Source organism: Myodes glareolus, chromosome 3 (genome assembly GCF_982192425.1).
Source record: "Myodes glareolus chromosome 3, mMyoGla1.1, whole genome shotgun sequence".
Classification (NCBI taxonomy): domain Eukaryota; kingdom Metazoa; phylum Chordata; class Mammalia; order Rodentia; family Cricetidae; genus Myodes; species Myodes glareolus.
Window position 1 is genome coordinate 80,451,199 of NC_142028.1, and position 26,665 is coordinate 80,477,863.

Consider the following 26,665-nt stretch of genomic DNA (forward strand, 5'->3'; position numbering starts at 1 on the left):
GCTCCCCGATAGGTTATCCAGTTGTAAATAGTCAGTTCTAGACACATGTAAATATGAACACTAAATGCATTCAATAGGCTGTATATTCAAAATTTAAGAAGTCATGAATTTGAGGGGTGGGGCATAGGGGAAGTTGGAAGGATGAGAGTGAGGGGTGAAAACGATATAAATAAAGTACTTATGTTTGAAATTCTCAAAAAACTTTTAAAAATAGAAAGGAAGGTTAGTTAAGCATGAGCCTATGAGTAGGTGAGTCAGATACCGAGCCAGACTGAGGTAGCAGGGAGCATGCCTCCAAGACTCCTGTTTTGAGTTCCTGTCCTGACTTCCTTCAGTGATGGATGTCACCTACAGGTGTAAAACATGTAAACCACTTCCTCCCAAGCCGGTTTAGATTAGGGTATCTTATCACACGATAAACAGAAGGCAAACAGAACAAAGGGTGTGGTAGGATGAGTCCGTACGTGCTCTGTTCTCAGACATGCAAATCTGAGATATTATTGGCTTAGCTAGACCACAGAGATAGTTACTGTACAATGTCCTATAGTCACTGGCCATTTCTAACCAATGTCAGGCCTCAACTTACCCCTCAGTTTCAAGAGTAGTGTTTATTATCCAGCTCCCAGCTAATTAGCAAAATAGTTAATATTTTAAAATAAGTTTATAGTGATTTGGTTGCAAAATATGAAGCCAACAATATTCTGCTGGGCCTTCTGAGAAGCATTTTCTTGCTTCCCCCTCCTGAAGTAGAATTGGGGATGATGTAGTTTGCAACTGCTACAGTCACTGTGAGACCACATGTGGCCTGGGAATGGATTCAACACTGAGCACGTTGAGTTAGGAGAAGAAGAAAAACAGACCCTGTCCGTTAAGCCCTATATCAAGATGCATAAAATGTCAGCTTTATTTCTGGATTATCCATTTACATGAACCAATGAATTGTCTATTTTTTGCTAAAGCTAATTTAGATTGGAATTGAAGAATTTTACTTACATGGTTTCTGCGCCTTACTTTTAGTTTTTGTGCCTTGAATTCTAATTTCTTTAGCCTTAGGACCTGCATTGAGTCTAATGGCCGCAGTCTTCCGAGCTCCTTTCCACCTCTCTTTCTCCTTCTGATGATGATTTTCATTTCACATCCTTTCTATAGCTCAGCTCACCAAATGTGACTATTCTAAAATTTGACCCCTGAGCACTTACCTTCAATCCTCTCAGTTCATTTCTGTATCTGGCATCCGATATTGACTTTCTCAAATAAATATCTACATGTGTACTATCCAGTTTGTGCCCCAAGGATGAGAAGAACAAAAATGCCTCTCCCAGCACTTTTGTATTTCTCAGATTTTCAAATTTGTTATTACATTATTTTTTACAGATAAATAAGGCCTTATGTAACTCAGACTGGTCTCAAAATTACTTATTTGGGGTTTTTATTGGTGTGATAAACACCATGACCAAAAGCAATTCAGGGAAAAAAGTATTGGTTCCCTTATACTTCCTGCATCAAAGGAAGTCTGGACAGGAATTCAAATCAGGGAAGAAGGCAGGAGCGGATGCAGAGGCCATGGAGGGGTTGTGCTCATGCTTACTAGCCTGCTCTCCATAGCTTGCTCAGCCTGCTTTCTTATAGCATTCAGGATACCAGCACAGGGGTGGCAGAGCCCAAAGCTAACTGGGCCTTCCCACATTGATCCCCAATAAAGAAAATGACTTGCAGACATACTTACAGGACAGTTCTCCGGAGCTATCTTCTTGGTTAAGATTCCTTTTCCCCAGATGATCCTGACTTGTGTCAAGTTAACATAAAAACTAGTCAGAACACTTACTGAGTAACCAAGAATGACTTTGAACTCCAGATCCTCTTGCTTCTAACTTCCATTTACTGGGATTGCAAGCATGCTCCACCAGTCAGCTATTATTGGAATTTAAATGAATTTAATAGTCTGAGTAACACTTAAAGCTAAGCTAATGTTTTCTCTTATTGATATAAGAGATGAAGATGGACATAAGTGATTAGAGGTGGAAGTATACATTGTTACAACCTTTTTTTAATAAAAATGAGTTGGTAATAAACCTCAATAATTCCATAAACATTAATGTTCTTAGGCCCAATAATTTCACTTCTGAAGTAATTTGTATAAAAAGGTATGCAAAAGAGGTAAGATTTTATTTAACCTACTTTTGTTATATACTAATTATACATAATAATTGGTTTCATTATGACATATCCATGCATCTATGCAAGGTATTTTGATTACATTTACCCCCTGATGCCTTCTCTTATTCCTTTCCCATTCTCTCTGATCCATTTTCTCTAACCAGCCTGTCCCCCCTTTACTTTCATGTCTTATTTTGGTTTTGGAGGCCCAATGAGTTTAGTTAGAGTTGTTTATGTGAGCATGGATGAGGAAAGGTCACATACAAGGACCTGAGCAACATACTAGTGCTTATACCACTGAAGAAAGTATCTTTCCATCTTCCAGCAATAATTAACTGCCTATCGATCTTCAGAGAGAGGTCTCATGAGCACCTATTAGGGTAAAATTGCTTATAAGAATAAAATGTCAGCAAGTAATACAGTGGGTGAAAATGGTACTTGTTTGATAAATCAGGATACCATATAAAGATGGAAGTAGTAGATCATTTAAAATGTGCATTCCTTTAACATGCTCATTGAATTCTCATGGATCTCGTATTTTCATCCGTAGTAATCTATGTTAGGACCATAGTCTAAAATAGAGACAGGTATATACTTGAATTGAGAAATTATTCAAAAGTTTGAGGAAACAGAGTCAAGTTAAGTATCCAGCATTACTGGCATGAGAAAGTTATTTACCTTGTTATACTAATTAAAAAGTCCAGATAACATTTTATATTCCATATGATCTCATCTATGTAAATTTGTACAGAAAATAAGAAAATAAGTAAATACATTAAAATATTTACTAGTTATTGCTCTGGGGAAATAGCTGATATTTTTGCCTTTGTAGCAGTTCTGTGTTTCCTGGATTTTGTACCATGGACATGTACAATTCTTTTAAACAGAGAAAATGGTTATAAAAAGATGGTAAGTATGTAAAATACATAGCAACATGAAGATTGTTTATGAAAAATAATGCTAAGTGAAAAAAGATGTATATGAAAACTTACTGTGATTGCAATTATGTAAATATGTTTTTGCATAGAGACAAGAGCTGAAAAGGAAAATGTAAAATAGAATTAGGCCTTGTATTGTGCTAGGGCTGTGGATTAGGAGTAATTTATTTTTCTTCTCTAAAGATGTTCTTGAAGTCATTTTTAATGATGTGGATGCATTTTTAAAAACATCTCCTCTGTGGTCCACTATGTTGTCTGCTCATCTTCAGAGGTCTGTGGCTAAGAAACTGGCTCCACAGTGAGAATAACTAGAAATGTCACAGTTCTTTGTTCTTCAAAAGGGCTGAATTTACATGTAAGGGACTTGAGTTGGAGACAAGCCCCAAAGTTGTCATGTAGTGGCTTTCAGGTTGGGCTCATCAATATTTAACATGATATTATTTTAACAAACTTATGAAAGAAAAAGAACCTTGTGGTCATTTTTCTCCTGGATATTTCTATGATATATATGAAATCAAATGTCTCTCCAGGGTGTAGCCTCGTTGGTGAGGAAGCCCCTATGACTATGATGTCCTTGGTAGTGTAGACTTTCCATGTCCTTATCAAAATCAGTATGCTGGCCTTTTATCTGAGAAAGAAGACTAGGGACTAATTACAGCCTGAACTTACAGGTGTATTTAGAGTGGGACAGGATCTAGAATCACAGTTTTAGACTTTGTCCTGACATAATCACTATCTGTGTTCATGTGGACAATTCATCTGTCTTGTAGCAGCTTCGTTTATTCACTTGCAAAACTGGAAAGACTCTACCTGCTTTATAGGGTAGTGGGGAAGACTGCATACAAATATTCACAAAGGGCTTAACATAAATTTGTCTTTGAGCAGGCTTTTCTTAAATGCCATTTTTTGAGTATATATCATTGAAAGTTATGGCATATGACAAGAGTTACAAGAAAATTCAACAGAGGAATCATAACCTTCAACAAATGGTGCTGAGGAAAGCACATGCCTACACGCAGAAGAGTGAATATTATGGACTCCTCCTTTATATCTTACCAAAACATTAACTCAAAGTGGGTCAGATACCTAAACGTATACAAACCTCTTAGAATAAAATGTAAGACTACATCCCTATGATCTTGTGTTTGTTAGTGTTCTCTTAGATATGACACAAAAAGTACAAGCAATGAAAGGAAGACTAGAAATGGGGCAACGGCTCAGTCAGTTAGTACCTGCCATGTAAGCATGAGGAATTGAGTTTGTATCCCGGGACCCAGTCAAAGCAAGTAAGATGGCTTGCATTCCAAATCCCAGTGCTGGATGCAAGGGATGATAGGAGTGGGAAGAGAAAGATTTCTGGAGCTCATTGGTCAGTCAGCCAGCATGGCCAACCAATGAGCTACAAGCTCAGCAAGAGACTGTCTTGGAAACTAAGGTATAGCGAGGCCAAGGAAGAAACCTGACACTGACTTCCGGCCTCCATATGCACATGCATACATACATGCATATACTCATAGGAATATATAAATATGTACATAGATAGATAGATAGATAGATAGATAGATAGATAGATAGATAGATAGATAGATATACCACCCCCCACACTCATGAGAAGTGATAATTTGGTCTGCACTGAAACAGCAACAAAAACGATATTTCAAAGAAAAATATTGAGAAAGTAAAAATAAAAACACAGAATGTAAAAAAAATAGCTTCAAATCTTAAATCTGATAAAGGTGTCTCCATAATCCACATATACAGAAATACACTAAACTCCAACAATTCACTAATAAAGTGGGACTCACAATCCAATTAAAGTGGGGAAGAGAAAATAGCACAGCTATTTCCCCAAAGGAAGCTATATACATAGTTTATAATGAAAATGTAGCCCATTATTAGACACTAATAAAACACATGTTTAAATCACCACAAGGTATTATTTTATACTCACAAGTATGACAATAATAGAAAAGACACTAATACGTGTTGGGGACAATGTGGAAGAAAATGGAATTGTCCTCTGCTACAGCTGGGGGTGTAAAATAATACAAGTAATTTGTAAAACTGTTTTGTCAGCTTCTCAAAATCTCCTCAAGTTTAGTACATGAGCAGTGAGTCCATTCATAGGTACAGGCTCAAAAGAACGGAAAATCTAAGTTCTTGACACAAATGTTTATAGAAAATTACTTAAAACAGCCTCAAACGGAAACGTCTCAACATTCCCATCAACAGATGAATGGGCAAACTGTGGATAAACTTAAAACGAAACATTATGCAGCAATAAAAAGCAATGAGGTTCTGATACACATCACAACCTGGGTGAAAGTTGGAGATATCACACCACATAACATAAAGAAAGAGCCAGTCACAAAGACCATCTATGCTATGATACTATTGATTTGAAGTATGCCAAGTGGATAAGTCCTAGAGACAGGAAGTACATGACTGTTCGCTAAGGTATGGGGTAAAGGAGAAACAGGTAGTGACCATGAGTTTGATATATGGCTTTTGATGATAATCTGGAAAGAGATGATGAGTGCATAACTATGAACACACACAACACCATGCAAGGGGACAAAATTCGTGACATGTGACTTATTGTCTCAATAAAGCCTTTCTTTACAAATCCATGCCCAGCACATTTAATGTGATTGTTGAAATATTAAAATCTTTGGAGAAGTGTGACAAAGTATATTAGTCAAGTCTAAATATTTTAGTTGCCCTTGTGGGTGTGCCCTGCTCAGTAGGAAGATTAAATATACCTGTACCCTGCTGAGTTTAGGAACAGTCAGGTGAGTTGTTCTTTTAAAGGAAATTTGGACAGAGTGGCTACTTCTAAGGGTTGATAAGGGTAGAGTCACAGCTCAGCATCACTCCCCATCTCTCTGCATGAAGGCCAGTGAGGCAAGTGTTTGCAGCGTCGTCTAGCAATCTCTCATATACCCCTGGCACCTATTATTTTTGCACGAGGTGAATAGCTTCCAATAGCTAATAGTTGAAAATCTACCTCAAGGGCTTTCTCTGACCTCTGAGAGATGCCATATCCATACATTGTAACTGAAATGTTAAAACAAATAATACTCCTGTCTGAGGCTTTTTTTCCACACCAACGCCTGGTGTTTGCCACCAGGCTAAAACTGGTCCCTCTGTGAGAGCCTGCTTTGTGGTGAACTTTTTCTCAATAACTCTTATTCTAGGAATTCCCTTAAAGGAATAACCAGAGAGGTACACAACAATCTTTATATATGGTTGTTCTGGAGGCTGAAGCAGGAGGATAACAAATTCAAAGGCAGTGTGGATCATGGAATGAGTTTATGATAGCCCACATCACTTAGTAATATTCCATTTCAAAATATAGAATAAAAACATGAAAAAGAGCTTGGGCTACAGGTCAGTGATATAGGGAATTTCTATCATGCTTGGGGCTCCAGGATAAATCCCTGGTATTCTGCAAACAGATAGATAGATAGATTCTATGTGTTATATGTATGTGGTGACATATACAATTAAATAGTTGACTAAGTAATAGGGAATAGAAAATTAAAATATTATGGTATGACTTCTAACTTTGTGACATTCTCAGGAAATATGTGGTAACATTATAGGAAGTTCACACCACTCAAATAAAGGTGGTCTATACAGTAGAATCTAATTTCATTCTAAAATTACTTTTGTATTTGTATATTCATATACAAAAATAACGTTTTTGAAACCTGTTAAATGTTTCATTTAGCAAAACAATACTTTCCTATCTCTTCACAGATGATGCTATAAGGAATATACTTCCTAAGAAGTAAAAAGGAAATTACAGCGGGACTCCTGAGTCAATGACAAAATGAGTTCATGCTTCAATAAACGCCTTGATTTTTGTCATACTGGATATTGGATATATTTGAAAACACATGAAGGAGTAGTAAATACACAGTTACACTCCATTGTGAGAGACATCTCTGCAATGCTGAGATGAGCAGAGGTGCAGCAAGGTGAAGGGTTCTGGGATCAGTGGCTTGCTGAGATCTAGATGCAGAAGTAGGGGAAACAGGTAAGACTTTGCCTCCTGTGGGGTGAGAAAGACAACACGGCAGATGGAAATCAGAGAAGAACTTTGGTTTAGATCGTGAGTGGGACTCTCCTGTGGTGGAAAGAGCCAAGTAAAGATGGGTGCTGTGGAACTCTCCAGAGAGGGTGCCTATGCACCTCAGGCCTGAAAAAGGTGAGCGAGAACAATTCCGGAACTGGAAGCACCCCAACATTTTGTCTTTGCTTCTGCTATATCCCTCAGGTCCTACTCTGAAGATGTGGGGGAGAAAACATCACAGAGCGAGACGTGAGGACAGTGGGAGTGGAGAGAAAACACTGGAAAACTTTCCCAAGTGACCATCCAAATTAAAGTTTCAAAATAATTGAAAAAATTCAAATGTTAAAAATGATGCTATGCAAAATTAGCAACTGGAATTTGAATTCCCTCCAGATGCAACTGATTTTGTAGAACAAAGATTTTAAAATAAGAATGTTGAGTATGTTCTGAGAAACTAACAACAACTTTAAAACAGCATAGAAGTCATGGAGCAGAATAGGCAGAGATAAAACAAGAACAGGTGGGTACAAACAAAGGTAGAATCATTGAAAATGAAAAATGCATAGTTATTAAAGTATTTCAAGGGAGGAACAAAATCTAGGCTAGACATGGTAAAAAGTGATTTTTTTTCTATTAAAGCTGCTTGCAAGGAACTCAGTGATGTTGGAGTAAAATGATGAAGACTGAATTAATGTCTTTGTCACTTTTTCCCTGCTGTGATAAAATATCATGACAAAAAGGCTCTAGCAGGAGGAGGAGTTTATTTTGGGTCAAGGCTCCAGAGGGACAGATAGAAGTTAAATGGTGGGGAGACATAGCTGCAAGTGGCTTGCATCCTCAACCACAGGCTTGATGTAGAGAGAGCAAACTGGAAATAAAAGGAGACTTCTCCTACAACAAGGTTCCACCTTCTAAGCCCCCCCCCCCCCAAAGAGTGCCACCAACTGCAGACCAAGTATTCAAACACCAAAACCTCAGGGGACATTTCACATTCTAAGGACTACAGTTATGAACAATGAGAGGCACTTGATAGGACCCAACTTTTGTTTAATGAGAATTCTCAAAGCAGAGCATCAGAGAAATGGTGGGGAAGGGAACTATTAGAAGGTATGATTTGCTAAAAGTTTTCCAAAGCTAAAGGAAGACATATTTTTTTTTGGTGATAACTACAGAATAAATAAAAATAAACTCAGTCCCAGACACATAAATAAAAAAATCCAGACCATTAATATTAAAAATGAATCTTGAAACCAATCCAAGAAAAATAGGTTCCTTAAATTATATAACAGCAGACTTCTCATCAGCAACTTTAACATGGAGAGACAGTGAACAAAATCGACAAAGTGCTGGGGGAAGCTCCTCAAATTAGAAGTCATATCTAGACAAATTATCACCCTAGGGAGAAGCCAAAGTAAGGATAGTGTTGATCAATAGGCTTGCCCAGGGACGCTCATTAGGACAGTGATTACAGCTGCGCTCTGAGCAGCCACACAGGGAAGGCTAGCAGCACAGTATACACGAGAGCACAGAAACTCATAGACCGTGTGGGAGAAGCCAGTGGCTAACACTAACAGCACATTTTCTCTCTTTTCATAAAAGGTTAAAAGTTAAAAGTCTAAACAAAAATGATGAGGCGGTGATGGGGCGGCGTGCAATAGATGGCGAAGACCTACCAAGGAACTTGTCTGATCGAAGATGAAAGGAATTCTGAAGGACTGGAGTTTGTAAGGAAAGGAACGGTATATAGCCACAGGGTGATCAGCTAAGGCCAGAAAGAAAATCTATAGCAGCCAGATCTGCAAAGGAGACTGAAAGAGCAGGTAACATATCAAACTTCAAGAAAAAAATAGAAGGCAAAAGGCAGGAAGGCTTCTCAGGAGGTCAAGCTTAAGGTTAAAAATTCAAGGTTTGTTTGGGCCATAGAATGAGTTCAAGGCCAGCCTGAACAACATGGTGAGACTCTGGCTCAAAATAAAAAGTTAAAAGGGAAAAAGAGGACAGGGGGTGTAACTTAGAGGAAGCTGCTTTGCTTAGTAATGCTGCAGCCTCTGGGTTCAACTCTTAGTAAGGTTTTAAAAGTTTTTTTTTTTTTTTAAAGGACAGGTCAAAGAAATTACATTATTGAGGAATCAACTATGGAAAAAGAAATATATTCAAATTATTATTACATTTGAATTATTATACATATAAATATATTACTTTTATCTATCATTGACGAGGACATGAGCATATGTGTCAGAGTGCACGTGTGGAGATCAGAGGACAACTTTGTGGTGTGGGTTCTGTCCTTCTGCCTTACATAGTGTTTCAGGGTTACCATTGCTGTGATGAAACACCATGACCAGAAGCAACTTGGGGAGGAAAGGATTTATCTGGGTTACACATCCTGAAACATAGTCCATTGAGGGAAGCCATAGCAAGAACTTCAACCAGGCAGGGACCTGGATGTAGGAGCTGATGCAGAGGCTATGGAGGGGTGCTGCCTATTGGCTTGCTCAACCAGCTTTCTTATAGCACCTAGGACCAGCATACAATGTACCCTCTTACATTGATCACTAGCAAAGCAAATGCTCTCCAGGCTTGTCTACAGCCCAGTCTCATGGAGGCTTTTTCTCAACTGAGGTTCCCTCCTCTTAGATGATTCTAACTTGTGTCAAGTTGACATAAGAACCTGGCAGGATGAATAGGTTTCAGGGATCAAACTCAGGTTTTCAGACTTTTGTGGCAAGTGCCTTTATCAGACAAAATGTTTCACTGGTCCACCAATGGATTAAACTGTGTTGTCACAATACAGATTAGTAGACTTTGTGTAAGAAGTACATTTTAAAATCTATAATTATAATCTTCCAAAGGTAAGGATAAAAGGGAAAAGTGGAAAGATGTCTTCCAATCAATTACAACGATAATATTAAATTTGAAATTTATTTAAATAAAACATTGGAGAGTTGGCAAAGAGTAAGACACATAGACCAGAGCTCAGAAACACATTCTGCACATAGGAAAACGAATGTAATGGAGGTATAATTGTCACAAGATTGGGAAAGGAGGGCTGGTTGTCATGTGGGTCTGAGACAATGAGTTATTCATATGTAAATTTAAAAACAATGAAATTTCTGGCTGATATTGTATACAAAGATTAGTCATTGTTGAGACAAAGTAATGGCTCAGATAGAACACAAGAAATTCTCCAGTATTAGAGGTACACACACACAGGCACACACACGCTTTTTGTTTGTTTCTGACAGGGTATCATCACTGTGTAGCCCTGACTGGCCTGGAACCAGCCTCAAACTCACAGTGCCTCTGCCTTCTGAGTGCTGGGAAAAGGCTATGCATTTGTATATGTCTTTGTTACAAGTTTGTTTTGGAGATAGTCTCATTCTGTAGCCCAGCCTGGCTTTGAGTCTGCTGCAATCCTCCCACCCCAGCCTCAAGAATGTTGGGGTTACAGGTGGAAATCATCACACCTGATTTAGGAAAATGTTAGAGCTGGTTGGAAAGGATGTCTCACAAAGCAAAGCTCTTACAGCAAGAAATTAATAAACATAACATTAAACTTAAAATTTCCACATATGACAACATATCATGGACAGCAGCAGCAATGAGAAAGTACAAGGCACATTCTGGGACGTCTGCAGTGTATATAATGGAAATATTCAGAATAATAAATTCTGAGTCAGTAAGGCAGAGATGACCCCATAGTCTGTACACAAAGGATACGAAAAATCAAGTCATAGACGTCAAAGCAGCAATGAGCATACAAAGAAGATAATCTACCCTGCCACCAACCAGGGACACACACATAACAGCAAGGCCGGGGCATCATTTTATGTTCATTACACTGATTGGCAAAATTTGTGTCTGACACATTTGAGTGTTGAGGAATCGAAGAAAAGAAAGCTCTTACACTCGTTGGAAGAGTAGGTCTCCGGAACAGGAGAACAGTTGCTTGTTATGTGGCAAATCTGATGCATATAATTAGTAATTCCTTTCTTGGGTTATATGCCCCAAGCAGACAGCACAACTCCATTCTGTGTGATTGGAAAAAGGTATAAATATTTTAAATTATTACCAAATGGAAAAGTTTTAACCCCGTGGTATGTGGACCACCATACAGCAATTAAAATGAGTACACCAGACCTTGTGTATGGATCTGTATAACATAATGAGTATGGAGAAGGTAACGAGATATGATTTTTTTTTCAGTGTGAGATTTAGAGGAACTGGTAACACAATAGTTATTTTTCAGTGCATAGATATTGGGAAATATTGCATACATAACAGTGGTTACTTATAGGATGAGGGGGAGAGAATTAAAGAAAGATACCAAAAAGTTTCAGTTGCATCTCTTTTTAACAATAGGAACTCTGGCATAAGCGGCATAGTGCTGATAGAATTAAATCTCTATTTGTTTCTTTATATTGGGAATTACTCACAACACAGATATATAGCTTTGAAAAACATACAGTATGAATTGTTACCATTCCCAAGTTCCAAATCTGAGTTTCAGAAGGCCTCTGGTCTGCTCAGACTGGCAGCACCAGACTGCAGAGCTGAGCTCTGGGCAGTTTGATGAGGAGTACCGAGAAGTAAGTGCATGCTCGCTGGCAGTTCCAGAGAGGCAGCAAGCCCAATGCTAGTGGCTGAGGCTTCTGGGAATGCAAGGAATTGGAGTAAATTTGATAGGCAGAGATGGATAACATAAGATTTTCGACATGGAATAGAGTCCTTCTTATAAGCCCTGATCCAACAGTGCTTACCAATCTTTCCAAGACAAAGCACACATGGGTAGTATCTGTCTAGCCCACTGGAGTTGAGGCTGCACCCTGGGGAACCTGCAGTTCCCGCAGCGCTCCCTGTGCCACTGAGAGATCAGCAGAACAGTATCTCACAACAACACGAAAGCAGAGCCCACCTCGGCAAGCGCTGACCTAGAAGATTCTGTTTTCATCCAGGAGGAGGGATAATTATAAACAACTCAAACTCTGGCAGGGCGGAGACACTCGCAATCCCACAGCTGTCTAAAAGGAGCATACTGGGCATACACAAGAACTCTGTTTAAGTCTCTGTAGTAGCAATTAGGAGCAGTCAAAGCTAGCACAAAAGAAAGCCAGTTCACTGGTCTAAAACGTCATTCTAAAACAACTGAAGACAGATCTAGAACCCTTTCTAATATATATGTAGGCATCATGCCAGAATGTGACAGGATGTGATAGTACACAGAGACAGTTAGTCTGGATAGTGCACCCTCTTACAAACAGGCGTGTCACTAAATAGGACGGAACAAAAACCATGCCTCAGCCTTATCTTAGTGAGGAGGAAGTGGCAGGTCCCTCAAGTGAGCAGCTCCAGTTCAGCACCCCAGCTACGGGACTTCTAAAAATGTTAATCTTCCAAGTCTAGAATGTAGCTCAGTCCATAGGACGTCTGAAACAGTTTCCAATGGTTCCCACCCAGGCACAGTAGCCACACTTGTAACATCAGCATGAGGAAGGTGGGATCACAAGGATAATCAGTGGTTCAAGGTCATTCTTAGCAAAACAAAAATTTCAAGACTAGTCGACGGTGTGAGACCCAGTCTCAGCAACAATGATTTCTACATTCATTCTTCTCATGCCTCAAGTTCAAAGGACTGCATCACATGGAAACATGTCCCCCGACGTGGGTAAATGTACCTTACATCCATCCTTATTGTACTATACGTATACCAGGTAACTAACCCTTGTGCTAGGATTCTGCCTGCTGAGTGCAATTTTTCAGGCTTTTTGCTACCACAAAAAACGGTAGCTTTTTCTCCAAGTGTAGTGGCCTGGTGGAAGGTGGGGCCAACATAGTTGTCCATATTTATTTACTAAATATTGAATATCTCCACATTTATTGAGAGTGATTCCCAAGCTACCCCCTTACATGTGACTACTCCGCCACACTAGCTCCTTCCCTAGGAGCCCATTCCTTCACAGTTCAGTAACCAAAGTGTTAATGTTTGGCACAAGAGCTGTTCACTAGGGTTTTTAAATATTTTTGATATCACCCATGAGGACAGACCACTCACAAATGCTCACAATATCTCTTGGCACTAGTTCAAAAAAAGTTTCTCTAGCTCAGTTTAGCCTCAACCTTCCAAACCAAAGTGAGATAGTTCCCTGATATCACTCTCATTGGGCTAGAGAAACCTCAGGGAAAGAAAAAGCCTCTGGTCCCACAGCCACGGGTTTGTTTTGAGCCTTGAGGCTCCCTTAATGGAGAGAAACAAATGCCACTTTGACCCTCAGACAAGCCAGTGACCAAACCCCATCACCTCAGGGATTGGTTCTTGCTCACAAGCCATCATCCCTGCATTCTGTAGCACCTGGTCGGCAACCTCTCCATTTCCCACAGCTTTAAAAGGCATTCCCAGGAGACCAGAATCATTTCTTAATATGTGAGTCCAAAGGGTGATTTGGGAAAGAACTTCACTCCCAGAGAGTGCACTTGCGACCCAGCGCTGTGGCCCTGTCACCTTCAGTCAACAGGAGGCAGCACAGAGCTGGGAGGGAAAGGAAAGTGGCCCTTGGAGGAAGGTCATTAATGTGCAAGAATTACAGTTTTCATTCAGGAAGGGAGCAGAGGGCGGGGCTCGCATGCGGAGAGGCTGCAAGGCATGATTCCAAGTAAACTCTAAGCAGGATGGTGCTCTGCACCTACTCACCAGGGCTGGTTATTGTCAGGAGGTCAAGCTGCCGCTGTTGCTGCAAAAGAAAACACACAGTGAGGACTGAGGGCAGTGATTGGCACCACGGCCAAACCTGTGTCTAGCAGGGCAGGGGAGAAACACAAGATGAAGTCTGGACACACAGAACAGTATGCATTTTATGGGACGTGATTGTGCTGAGGGGTCTTCCACCCTAACAGACAAGGCAGAGCAGGTAACCTTTTTGGACATCTATATAAGCCCATACTATTGATTTTTTTTAAAGGCCTGGAGAGAATGTGGTTTACCAAAGGACACAGAAATGGCCCATTCCAATCCCCCATACAGGCACATTCCTCTGGACTCCATGCCCTTAGGTTTCTCTTTGCTTGAAGTGTTTGCCCCAGTTGATTAGCTCATATACTGGCACCCTTCTTTGCCTTGAGCAACTTGCCTCCCAGGTACTTGTGTGGGCTCAATTCTTGAGAACATTTACACCACCCCAACAGTGTCAGTTGCCAATGATGATCTGAGCATTCCTTCTCCAGTGTAATCCCATACCTCTTTGTTCATGGATATCCGATAAGAAAGCTGGTCATCAGGTACACTACATTATATGAGTGAGGGTCCTTGTGTTTGGACTTTGTGTGTGTACCTGCGATGATCAACATCTCTGAAGGGCTGTCATCTCGTACAGCTCCCCAACCCCTAGGAAGCTGTGGGTTGAACTGGATGCCGTGAGAGCAGAGGAATAGTGTGGAAAGTTCACACTGGAAGCATGGTAAACAGCTTTCTTTAAAGACTTACATCAGGGTTCTCTAAGCCCCAGTCTTCCTGCTGAGCTCCTTCTCTCTTTCTCTCTCTCTCTCTTTTGTTGTTTTTCAAGACAAGATGTCTCTGTAGCTTTGGAGCCTGTCCTAGAACTTGCTCTGTAGACCAGGTTGGCCTTGAACTCACAGAGATCTGCCTGCCTCTGCCTCCTGAGTGCTGGAATTAAAGTGTGTGCCACCACTGCCCGGCTGCTCCTTCTCTTTTCTAAGAGAAATACTGAAGATAGATAATTCCATCTTCTTTAAAGGGTCACACAACTTTGGTTTTAGGATTCACGCTGCAGGAACTTCTCATCCCTGGCGTTTTCTCCAGTGACCCCTTGTCTGATTTCACCTGACCCTCTTTTCAAGAACGGCTTCCTGAAGTTCAGCTGAAGCAGAACTGAAGTCAGAAATGTTCTCTTGACCAGGGCAGAGTAAAGGCAAGGCATGGGAAGTGCTAGGAGCTTTGAAATATCATTTCAGACTCATGCCAGCCTCCTGGGTGAGTAGTGCCCGGGGGAAGGATGAGTACTTAGATTCAAAGCGAGGAAACAAACGCTCACAACTGCACCTTAACTAACTGGCAAGACCATGCTGATTCCAATCCTATCTCTAGACTCTATTTATGGCAATTATAATTCATAATAGGTTATGAGTAAGATGATCTATTTAGTTCAGTGGGGGGGGGCTTTTATTACAGGACATCCGACCCTTGGTTGCACAGGCTGCCTCTCCCATTTGCATAGACTCAATACTAGGTGCTTAGGAGTCGACCTGCCACCCACACAATCCCCTCTTCAATGTCCCCTTCCCACCCTAGCTCTACGAACTATTTCTGGTCTACCTCTTTCCTTGACAAGGAACTCCCTACTTCTTATCCATTCAGCCCTCCTCTGAACAGAGTGAGGTGCCCACAGTAGCATCACTGATTTCTGCTGTCTCATCCCATAGTAACATCTGTGTCTGTTTCTGCTGGCTAAATGTTCTCAATTCCTCTGTCCATTTTTTTTTCTTTTTTTTTTGCCATGGGGACCTGTTCTCGAATTTCCTTGTCCTCGGGGTGATCTCCTCAGGCATTCAACTTTGCTCTGCTACAACAAAAATTGTTTGAAGATTTCTCTACTGGTTGTTTCTGACTTCTCATGGATCTCCAGGCAAGTCTGTATCCCTTTGAGGCCTGCTCTGTAACACATCCCCATTTTCCTGCCAGCTCATAACTCATTCCAGTTGACTTCAAGCAAACAATGCATCTCCAAGATGTCACTGATCTATGTAGCAAGCATGAATTCTCACGCTGAAATGAAATACAGACTCATACATGCCAGTGAGGGGGAATGCTGGAGCCAGATGGCCTCCTTCCCCTAATGTGGAACCTAGCAGAGGGAAGATTGGCTCAAACTGCCTTTCCCCAAGCCAACCTGCACAGCCTGGCACTCTGCTCATGTAGGAGAAGGATCCAGTAGCCTCCTTTCTTCCTTAAGTTTATTTTCATGATGGTCACAATTAGGAAAAAAAAGTCTATTTATCCAAAAAGTTTCTAATTCCTTCTTAGAACGATTGATAAATGACGACTCTGTGCTTGGGATCCAGTAGAGAAGAACGAGAAGAAAGATCTGGCAAGAGTCAGACACACCTGGTACGCGTCCTGGCTCTTGTGTGTGGTGTTCTATAACTGGCTGTTTCTGGCTAAAACTTCAGAACTTTAAAAAGACCAAGAGAGACTTCAAGTCAAATGCAACCAGGTGCTGTACTTGTGGGCTCCCCCTTTCTCGTGTAGAATTCTCTCAGTAACCTTGGGCTCCGTCCCTGAGGTTCAAGGGTGGAGTCAGAACTCATAGGACCCACATTTTGCATGCTGTACTGTCCCATTGCAATTTTAGCATCTGCGTGAATCTTCCTCCATGGACAAGAAACGTCTTACAGGCTCAGAACTACTATTTTCCTTAGTTACCTGGTTCCACTCTGCAGAGGAACACTCAGTAAGCACTGAGCTTCCTGAACTAATCCCCAAGTCCACAGCATCCTTCCAACCCCCCATGCCTGTGTTTATGTTGTTCTTTCTGCCAGGGCTTTTAGGACTTTTTGAGTCCTCTGTGAAGTCTCTCTGTCCACTAACTCCCATGCCTAGCTCCCTTCTCCCCTTTCTTTGGCAGAATAAGTACTTTCTGCTTTGTTCCTCCAATGTACACTGTAAAACTGATCTCTTGTCCCACGCTGGCTTACTAGTTCTTTCTGTGTCCGTCTATCATATGAGCTCCTTACTTGATGGCAGAGCCATCCATTTCATCTCTGTGCTTCCAGTGCCCAGAACAGAAGCCTTTAAGGACTGTTTGATATTATCTAGTTCAAGTGACTTAACTAGTATCTCATTCCGTCTGGGATGACCTGTTAAGAAGGAGGCCATCATCATGGAAAATAAGCCTATTCTTCCCACACACACCCCCTCCCTCCCCAAGGCCACATCTGCCACATCACATCTTCAAGGTTTTGTACTTTTATGGCTTTGCTTCATTATTTTTCAGTTAGCAAAAAAATTTATCTCTTCTGTGAGTGCGTCCCTTCTTCCCTCTCCCCCACCTCTGTAGCTTCTGCTGTCTATATTCCCTCTGTGGTGATGAATTAGTTCTCATCTGATAATAAACCCTATTATCCTGCAATTGACTAATATATGTGTGCACCACCTAGTGGCACAAGCAGGTAAGTGTAGTCTGTTTATGTTCTAACAAGGACCTCAGAGAGAATCACAAAATCTGCCGTCTAAATTCAAGTGAAAACAAAGGCATATGCTGGAGAATGACTGCATCACAGCTTTTAGCAGAGAAATGGAATAGTCAAGTCATTACTTTATAAATTCTAAAAAGTTAAAAATAATAAATGTCATTACTAGAGTAACTGGGAAAATAATCACTTGAGATTGCCCATGGGAAGCTACAGCATTTGTAAACACAGGCTACCTGATTTTCTTTCTACTTGCTAGGTGGCTCTCATGCTTCCTTTTTGGTTGGATCTTTCTCAGCCTGCTGAGGTTGGACTGGATCTTTTCTGTGGCCTACAGGAGCATTGTCACATTGTGTTCCCATGGCTCCTGAACAATACAGCACACCCAACAAGGATCTGCTGGCTACAGCTTACCCTCTTAGACAGGACTCCTCTGGTCACCAGATGCGGTCTTGAGCTTCGGGCCCTCTCTTCCAACAGACACATTAGGCATATTAGGTATAAACAATACTTGTGGACTGTCTCTACACTTTCCTTTAAAGCCCTTTCTTTTTGAGCCTTGGGAATCCAGGCCACAGAGAATCTGGCCTTCTTCATCTGGATGGGGTGATCAAGAGGCTGTGGTTAAAAATGGACTTTTCGTTTTGGTCACGACTACACTGCAATTATCTTCCAGAATGCAAAGGGACACGGTGTTCTAGGAGCTCAGGGGATGGTTTTGCGGGTTCTGCGTGGTGACAGAGAAGAGACACTGATTATCTGTTCTGTTTTGCTTTCTGTTTTCATGCAAGACATCTATTTGGGGAACAGGCAGTCTGTCACTGCAGGGATGACTGCAACAAGGGCACCAGTAATCCCTGAGCGCTCTTCTGTCACTCCAGAAGCCAGCCAGCCTGCTGAGGACCTCAAAATGACATCTCCAGAAGGAGCCTGGGGCAGAGGCGCACATTTAGCTTCGCACCTCAGACAAACCAGCTTCCCCTTCAGGTCCTTTTCCTCCCCTTTCTCTTTCCGGGCATCTGGACTTTTAACTGTTCTCTCTGGAGCACAGTTCACATAGCACTAATCTTCCTAACTCAGAGTCTTTAAAATCTCTTACCCTAGTTTAGCCTCCTCACTGGGCAAAGGACTGATCATTTTAAAGTTAAATCCGTGCTACTCTTTGAATAATTTAATGATTCTAATTACATTTTTGATAAAGACTAAATTTTTTAGCTTGGCTTTCAAGGAAGACGTTTTAGAAAACCAACTCAGATTAATCCAATGGCAGAAAAAAACAAATATTGCCTGCATTCTCTCATTTGTGGTTTCTAGATTTTATAGCCATAAATAAAATTATCCATCTATGTATCTATGACCTTATTAATGTATTACTTAAAAGTAGAAGTTAATCTGTGTAAGGAGACAAAGCAGACCAATGGGAGGAGATAGAAGGGGAGGAGAAGGGAGGAAAAGGGTGGTATGAGAATATATTTAACACACATTAAATACAAGTGTGAATGCTTTAAAAAACAAATTGGAACAGAGGTATGTTGCGTGGCAGATAAAGTGACTCCCAGAAGCCAAAGGCTATTAACTAAAAATCCTAGTGCCAAGGCTGAGCTGAGTTGATGGACAGAGAGGTCCTCAATTTCCTCCAAACAATTACAAGGCATTTATTGCCACTGTGTGGTTGCCCACCAGAACTACATGGTAAGACCCTGTTGCTGACGACACCCTATAGTTTGCTTGGTTATGAACAAAGAGAAGTCAAGCCGTCATTTTGTTGGCTAGCTTTCATAGTACCACAAGATGGTATGCAGGATGCTGGGGGAGAATTGTTATTAACAGACTTATTCAGCCACGGACCCTGCCTGTCACACTGATGACCTCCCAGGGCAAGGTGTGCTCACTGGTGCAGTAGTGGCATGACCGTTATGGGAGGAACCAGCTGCTTTATGACAGGACTGAGGCCTGCTCCCAAGGAGGGCGTTTACAACTATCCAGTAAGCCTGGTAGAAAGCCTGTGACTGGAGAGACCACAGGCCCTGGTGGAAAGCCACATTTTCTAAATGCATATAACGGTTTGTCAAACTACCTTCTAAACACGTATCTGCTGAGGTCAGCAGAACTCCTTTATGTAGTCGGCTATAGTTATAGCAGAGAATTATAATTCATCAAAGTGCTGAGAAGAACTGACTGTTGAGCGCTCAGTCCTAAGAGGAACATTTATATCGCTCCCTCCAGGACTCAGGGAGCACTGTAGAAAAGGGGGCGGAAAGAATATGAGTGCTGGAAGAAGAGTAGAGTGTGTGGCCCCACCTTTCCCTATAGGGGGTTAATGGCAGCAGGGTGCCAGTCCCCCCCAACTCCCTGACCCCAGGAGTCCTCTTTGAGGATCTGTAGATAATTAATGGCTGAAGGGGAAGGGGAGGTGAGTCACTGGTGAGTCACTGATACTCCTGAAAAGAGCTCCTTACCCATATTCCTACAAGTAACCTTAATGAAACTAATTGGTTCACTGTCAATAACTAAATAGGTAAAAAAGAAAGACATGGAAGCAGGTGGGGGAGCAGCTGAGAAGAGGAACGGTGTCAGTAAGAGTGAGAGGGGCAAGAGAAGGGAATGGGGGTAACTGTGATCAAAGTGCATGATGCATGCATACGAACTGTCATAATGAAAACTACTCTTGTGTATAATTAATATATGCGGATAGAAAAGAAAAAATAGCCACGAGTTTTATGAATTGTTTGAAAAAAGAATTTTTCATCATAATATAACCTCACATTTGGAAAACAAAAGCATCTATTAAGGTCAGAATCAAATTTCAAAAATTAAGCTAAGTCCAATCATGCTGGTTACTGTGCTCTGTAGAAAAGCACAGGTGCCCAGAAGCAGGAAAAAAGTGAAGGAAAATGAAATAGTGGAAAAGTAGAAGGCGAAAGATTCACTTAACGATTTATTCTGAGTTCCAATGTTAAGTGGTTATTAGTTTTTTTTAAGGATTTACTTATGTGTACATATATGTGTACCTGCATGAATTCACATGCATCATGGGCATGCAGGTGCCTGCTGAGGGCAGATGGTAGGGAGCCACTATGCAGGTGCTGAGAACTAAACCTGGGTTCCCTCAAACAGCAGCAAGTGCCCTTAACTGCTGGGCCATCTCTCTAGCCCATAAATTGCTGCTTTTGATTCAAGTGGTTTTAACTGAGGAATTACCAAGAGAACCTCCTTTAAACAGAGGCTATTAAAGAAGGTCCTAATGGATAGGGATTTTTTTTTTCCTTGAAGGAGGGCCAATTTTTAAGAAAGAAAAAGAGAATGGCCCAAAGAGATGGCTCAGCAGTTAAGAGCTCATCCTGCTCCTGCAGAAGACCAGAGGTGGCTTCCTACATGGCTTGCTCACAACTGTCTGGAACTCTTGTTCCAGGGGATCCAGCACCGTCTTTGGCGCCTGAAGGCATCTGCACTCATGTGCACATACATACCTTACACCCCTCCACATTTACACTCCCCAGACATAAATTATGATAATAAATTTTATTTTTGAGACAAAATCACACTATGTAATTGTGGCTCACCTGAAACTAGCTATGTAAACCATATTGGCCTCAAACTTACAGAGATGGGTCTGCCTTTGTCTCTCAAGTTCACCATGATCAGACCAATAATTATAAATCTTTAAGAAAAGAACAGAAGAAAGAACCTAGACTGGCCATAAAGCCGAGCTAATTTCTGTCTTTGGGAGTTAATATGTCTGTTGATGCTGACATTCTGTTCTAAAGACCACCCAGGCACCTCCGTAACATATTGTTTTCTTCTCTTTATATATTTGATTATCTAACAATAATGTACTAAATAAAGATTATTTGAAGAAACGTATAACAAAACAAAGCCAATAAAATAGAAACAACCAAAGAAGTGGAGAAAAATATAAAAACAGAAGCAATTAATGTGAGTCTGTAACTCAGTTTCCTCATGCTGAGGCACAGGGTCAGGCACGGATGCACCACGGGCTGCTGCACTGGAGCCTACCACGGGGCTGGATGTGGAAGAGATAGCGCGCAGAGATGGGGGAAGCAGAAGCAGCATAAGGTTTGGGACCAGAGTAAGAAGACCCAGGTCTGATCATGTGTAGGTGCCAAGAACAACAAGAAGGAATCCTAGCTTAGGCACCTGTAAGAGGTTTAGCCCTTGGATGAATGACTTCAGCTCTAATAGTGTAGAGTAGAACAAAAAAAAAACATAATGAAAGAAAAAAATTTTAATAGGAGAGTACCAATGTCACTCATTTTTTATTGCTTCTTTTTTTTTTTTTTAAAAACCTCTACTTATAATGTCTTAGATACCATGTGACATATCCTAACCAAGTGTCTTTTTGTGGTTCTTTTTCTACACCCAACCCTGATACCTCTGTTTCCCCTTGTAGCCTTCCCACCATATTCACTTTCTCTTTTATGCCCCATGCGTTTTCTTACTAACCCCCATGCTTCATCACCTCTTATCATTACCCTCTCTTTTAGATTTTATCCACACTTACATCTATTTATGTATACATTGAAGAGTACAGAAGTCCTAACATACTTGAATGTTCAGTAAAGTCTTTTTTGCTTCTGTTCTTTAGATTCAGTAAGTGCAGAAAGCATTTGCCAGCAACTTTGCAAAGAACAGTGAAGGACTGAAAGAAATAAGAAATTAGAACCATTTTGAGTGAGGCAATCAGATCCAGAAAGACAAATGCGACATGCTCTCTTTCATATGTGGATGCTAGCTTTGACTCCTTTAGATATGTGTGTTTAAATTGCAGTGCCCATACAAAGCAGGGGGCTAGGGAGGGGCCATGGATGGGATTTCAATGTAAGGGGCATAGAACACAGGTGGAATGAAGGAGAAAATAGGAAAAATGGAAGGGAGGATTAAATGGGGCAGGAGATGGGAGGGCAGGATTGAGGAGGAAATATGGGGAGAAATATCTTCCGCTAAAGATCTTTGAAAATACCATATGGAAACCTACTATAGAAACTTTCGAATATATATATGGACCTGTCCCTCTAAATTAGTTTTTGAACCCACAGATTAGGACATCTTTTTTCCCTCATCAAAGAGGTTTATCTTTGCAAGAGATGGCGATTAATACAGAGACCTCCCTCATCCAGTCACATGCAGAGAGTAAGAGACTGTGAAGTGCTCAACTCTAGATGGAACATTTATTTCACACGTCCTTCCCCATTGCTGAGAGCCTGTGTTAAAAGAGAGGATAGAAAGAGTCTAAGAGCCAGAGATGTCTGTAGTTTTCCATACACGACAGGGATGTGCACACATTGCACTCATGCTGGGGTTGTGTGAACAACACCTGCCCAAGATCAAGTTAGCCAAACTCCAAGCATGGATGGGGAACAGGCTCATGAGCTCCCACTCCCACCTGAGGAGTTACTGATGGCTGCTGGGGGAGGGAGAGTCAGTATTCTTCAGGGATGCTGTCCTGAAGAGGCTGCTTATGGTCCAGTAGATGTTCCGACACCCATGTACATATAGAGAGCACTAAATGTATTATTAAGTATTGAGGTTTATGTTGGGGCTAAGTCCACTAACCTCTCAGGGTTCAGAAGGATTGCTAAAGCAGGCAAAAATTGGCTAACAATAACTGAGGGTAAATATAATAATTTAATTTAGCTTTTGTTTGTTTGTTTTTTTGTTTTTGTTTTTTGAGCAGGGTTTCTCTCTGGCTTTGGAGCCTGTCCTGGAACTAGCTCTTGTAGAACAGGCTGGTCTCGAACTCACAGAGATCTGCCTGCCTCTGCCTCCCAAGTGCTGGGATTGAAAGTATGCGCCACCACCGCATGGCAATAATTTAGCTTATGCAAGTTTTTTTTAATTATGTCTCATTTAGTCTTCCCATGCTCTCTCCAGTGCTTTCTTGACGTTTCCCCTTCTATGCTTTTTGCTATTGCTCACCGTGCTCCCCATTTCACATGGTTTCCAGTTTATATACCCACACACAGTTAACAAGCATGCATTTCACAGAATCCCAGAGAACGGGTGCATCTGGCAAGGAGGTGCCTTGCGTCTAAGAGGGGATGTGACCATGAAGCTCCCCAGCAGATACTGACAGGATTAATTAAGAATCAATACACAATTCTAAGAAGTCTTCATGTACGAACTACATTTTTAAAGCGTAACTAGTAAAGCCAGAAGTTTGTGATTAATTATTGGAGAAAATGCAGCAGTACTGTGGCACTTTTTGAGGACTTCTGCTCCCTTCCCCAGTGGCTGGGAACACAGCCTTGTAACCATAGTAGCCTGGGAGGAAGGCAAAGGTACCTGACTGAATTAAAAAAAATCTCTTTGGAGACTTTGCTTCCAGCTCTAGTGGGGTACCTGCCAGCATCCAGGTGAGAAGGAATTTCTTCCTCTGGGGCTGGTTTAGTGAGTCAAACCTTTTTGACTCACTATCTCTAGGGTTAAAGGTATAAACAGTTAATTTCCTGGGCTAATGATCTTACATTAATTCAAACCAAGGTAAAGGGTAAATACAGAATATTAAGAGTTTGTTAGGATAGAACAAAACGTCAGTAGATTACACCTTCCTGAGTCTGCTGCTAGAGAACTCAGGGATACCCAGACCTGTTTATCAGTAAGAGCAGACATACTCTGAGCAGTCTCTCTGCTCAGTGCCTTCTGCTTAGGACTCCTTTCTTGTCAATGTGTCCTGTCAATAAGGATAGTTGTGGGGGACTAGCTTATATAGATTTGACTATGAGAACAAAGGCTTGGCTGAGTGAATGGCTTCACACCAGGGTTCTATGGTACAGAAAGGTATACAGTTGCCCTCACAGCAAAAGTCTGGTTTAAAGAATGATTTGTACACTGCTGGGATATTTTGGGATGAATGTTATTATGGAAGGGAGAGAGTCATGATTTCACAAGAGTTCTACAGAATTGACAGTGACTATCCAAAAGACAGGTGTTTCCAAAGCCTTGCAATTTGGGTTCTCCATATGGAGTCTACACTCACTCCCATGGATTTGTCTAATAGATCTACTAGCTGTACATTTACTGTATAATATTTGGGGGCTTTCATCAATTCAGTAAATAATGAAGGGCTGGAGGGGAGGTAATGGGTGATAGATTTGATCCAAACACATTATATGCATGTATGGATATTAAATAATATATTTTTTTAAAAAGAAACACTCAGAAGCCAGAACTTTGTAATATCCTTGCTGCATAGGACAAAAATTTATCTTTCTATGAACCTGTCTCTACCACATATTGGCAAAATGACCATAAATAAGTCAGATAATTTAAAGTCCTACCTACTAGTAAACTAGTTAGCTTACTGTAGTAAGATACATACCTCTAGATAATGCTACATAATATAGTAGGGATTTCTTATGTCAGGACTCCTTGCCTGAAAGCCTTTTCTCCCCTCCTCCTTCATGTGCAACTTGACTGACACATCATAACCCTCTGCGAGCTCCTTTGGTACTTCCAGACTTGGTCCAGTGCCTTCTCATGGCTCCTGAGCTACTGGACTACCGTTGGCCACAGATGCTACAACTGTGTTGCAGTTGTCTGTGTGAGTTCTCTGACTGTTCACTCCTCTAGGGGCAGCCATGGCGGCATTCAGATCTGTATCTCTTGCCGCCACCACTATATTTGGCACTAACAGGCTTTCTGTCATGTTTGCTGAATTGAACAAAATGCTAGAGGTCCTGTGAAAACATCATGATGCTGAGAATAAAACTCTGATACTGAAAGCAAGGCATCATTCATCCGTATTCCTGCCCAGCCAGGGTAACACCTCTCATGACGTCATTTTTATATACTGCAGGAAGCAAAAGTATCTTGTCATGGAAGCATTTTCTGCTTTTCACTAGCACTGTTGGAAGCTAGATTCCAAACTCATCAACCATGACCTTCTTCTCATAAGACATAGTCAGTTTGATTGTGGGGAAAGAACCCAGATCTAATTGTTCTTTGGAAGACTGGGCCAGAAGGTTTTGTTGTTTGAAAAATGGAACTATCTAAATTAATTTTCCTGAAACAAATATCTTTGCCAAATAAAAGCGATGCATAATAGCAATCCATAATTAAAAGCAAAATGATACCTTTTGCTATGTGGGAAAGGTATGTGTGTTCACCACAATAAAAGAAAAAAAATGTTATTCTCTAGAACTCTTAAGGATGTATGAGCACACATATGTTTAACTCTGGCTTTGCCTCTGTGTGCAGAGATACCTCTATCTGTATTTTCCATATTTTGCTATTGAAAAAGAATTTTTGAGAAACAAGTGTCATTCATCTTGATTTCTTAACATACGGCTAGAATATTCTTAAATTACGTTGCACTTTCCATAGACAGAAACTGGAAAAATGGGGAGAATTAACATTTATTGGATTATCCTTATTTTCCCCCAACTACTTTTCTTAAGTTGTCTTTAAACCATCTCTCTCTGTGTGTATTTGTGTGTATTTATAAACTGGCAAACTCTTTTACAGAAAATAGTCAATTAAGAACATGTTATTAAACATTTACTATGCTCTGGGTGCTTTATTTATGTTTATTCATTTTCTAGGAATTAAATAGTCAATTATTTATTTATTTACTTACTTAATTGGGTTACAAATTAAGACTGTCTTATGACACTTTCATACATATTTTGTTTCAGATTAATTTGAGCCTCCACTTGCTCTTCTCTTCATCTCCCTGCCCCAACCTACTCCTTCCTCCTGTTGTACCTTTGTGGACTCAGTATTTCCACTTCCACTTTGATATCGCCTATTTTTTTTCTCACCTCTTCTCTTAAGGTATCTTTTTTTCTGTCTAATTGGCTCATTTATACTTTCCTGGCCTTTACCCACATTTACATTCACCTAGATAGACAGATTTAATAATTAGAAAATAGGATTTCCATATGAAAAAGTAATATTACATTTTTCTTTCTGAGCCTGAATTACCTTGGTTACCACATCATTCTTACCATGCAGGTAATTAACTCCACTTTAGAGGTGAGGATACCCAAAGTTTAGAAAAATGAAAGTTTCCCAATTTAGGTGACAAATAATGGAGTACATCTTTAAACAAACCTCCTGGCTCTGACCCCCACATTCTTTGGAATACTATCAAAAGGGCTGGAGAGACAGCACAGTGTTGAGAGGATTTGCTGCAACTGCAGAGAATCCAGATTCAGTTTCAGCACCCACATGGCAGCCATAACCATCTGTAACTCCAGTTTTAGGGGATTCAGCCACATCTGACCTCCACAGCTACCAGGCACACAAATGGTGCACATGCATACATGCAGGC

General features: G+C 40.8%; 1 protein-coding gene and 1 long non-coding RNA gene across 4 annotated transcripts in view; one reads left to right on the top strand and one right to left on the bottom strand.

Moving 5' to 3' along the window:
• LOC146895139 (uncharacterized) overlaps positions 1 to 6,975 on the top strand; it is a 47,791-nt gene extending 40,816 nt beyond the window's left edge. The window contains exon 2 of the long non-coding RNA XR_015000885.2: positions 6,858 to 6,975. This is a non-coding gene — a long non-coding RNA (uncharacterized LOC146895139). The remainder of the gene's footprint in view (positions 1 to 6,857) is intronic.
• LOC125412531 (BEN domain-containing protein 5) overlaps positions 1 to 26,665 on the bottom strand; it is a 1,187,626-nt gene that overhangs the window by 298,210 nt on the left and 862,751 nt on the right. For all 3 annotated transcript variants that reach the window (XM_048453388.3, XM_048453389.3, XM_085686420.2), the window contains exon 6: positions 13,862 to 13,901. In XM_048453388.3, the coding sequence (XP_048309345.2) occupies positions 13,862 to 13,901 (40 nt within the window). The remainder of the gene's footprint in view (positions 1 to 13,861; positions 13,902 to 26,665) is intronic.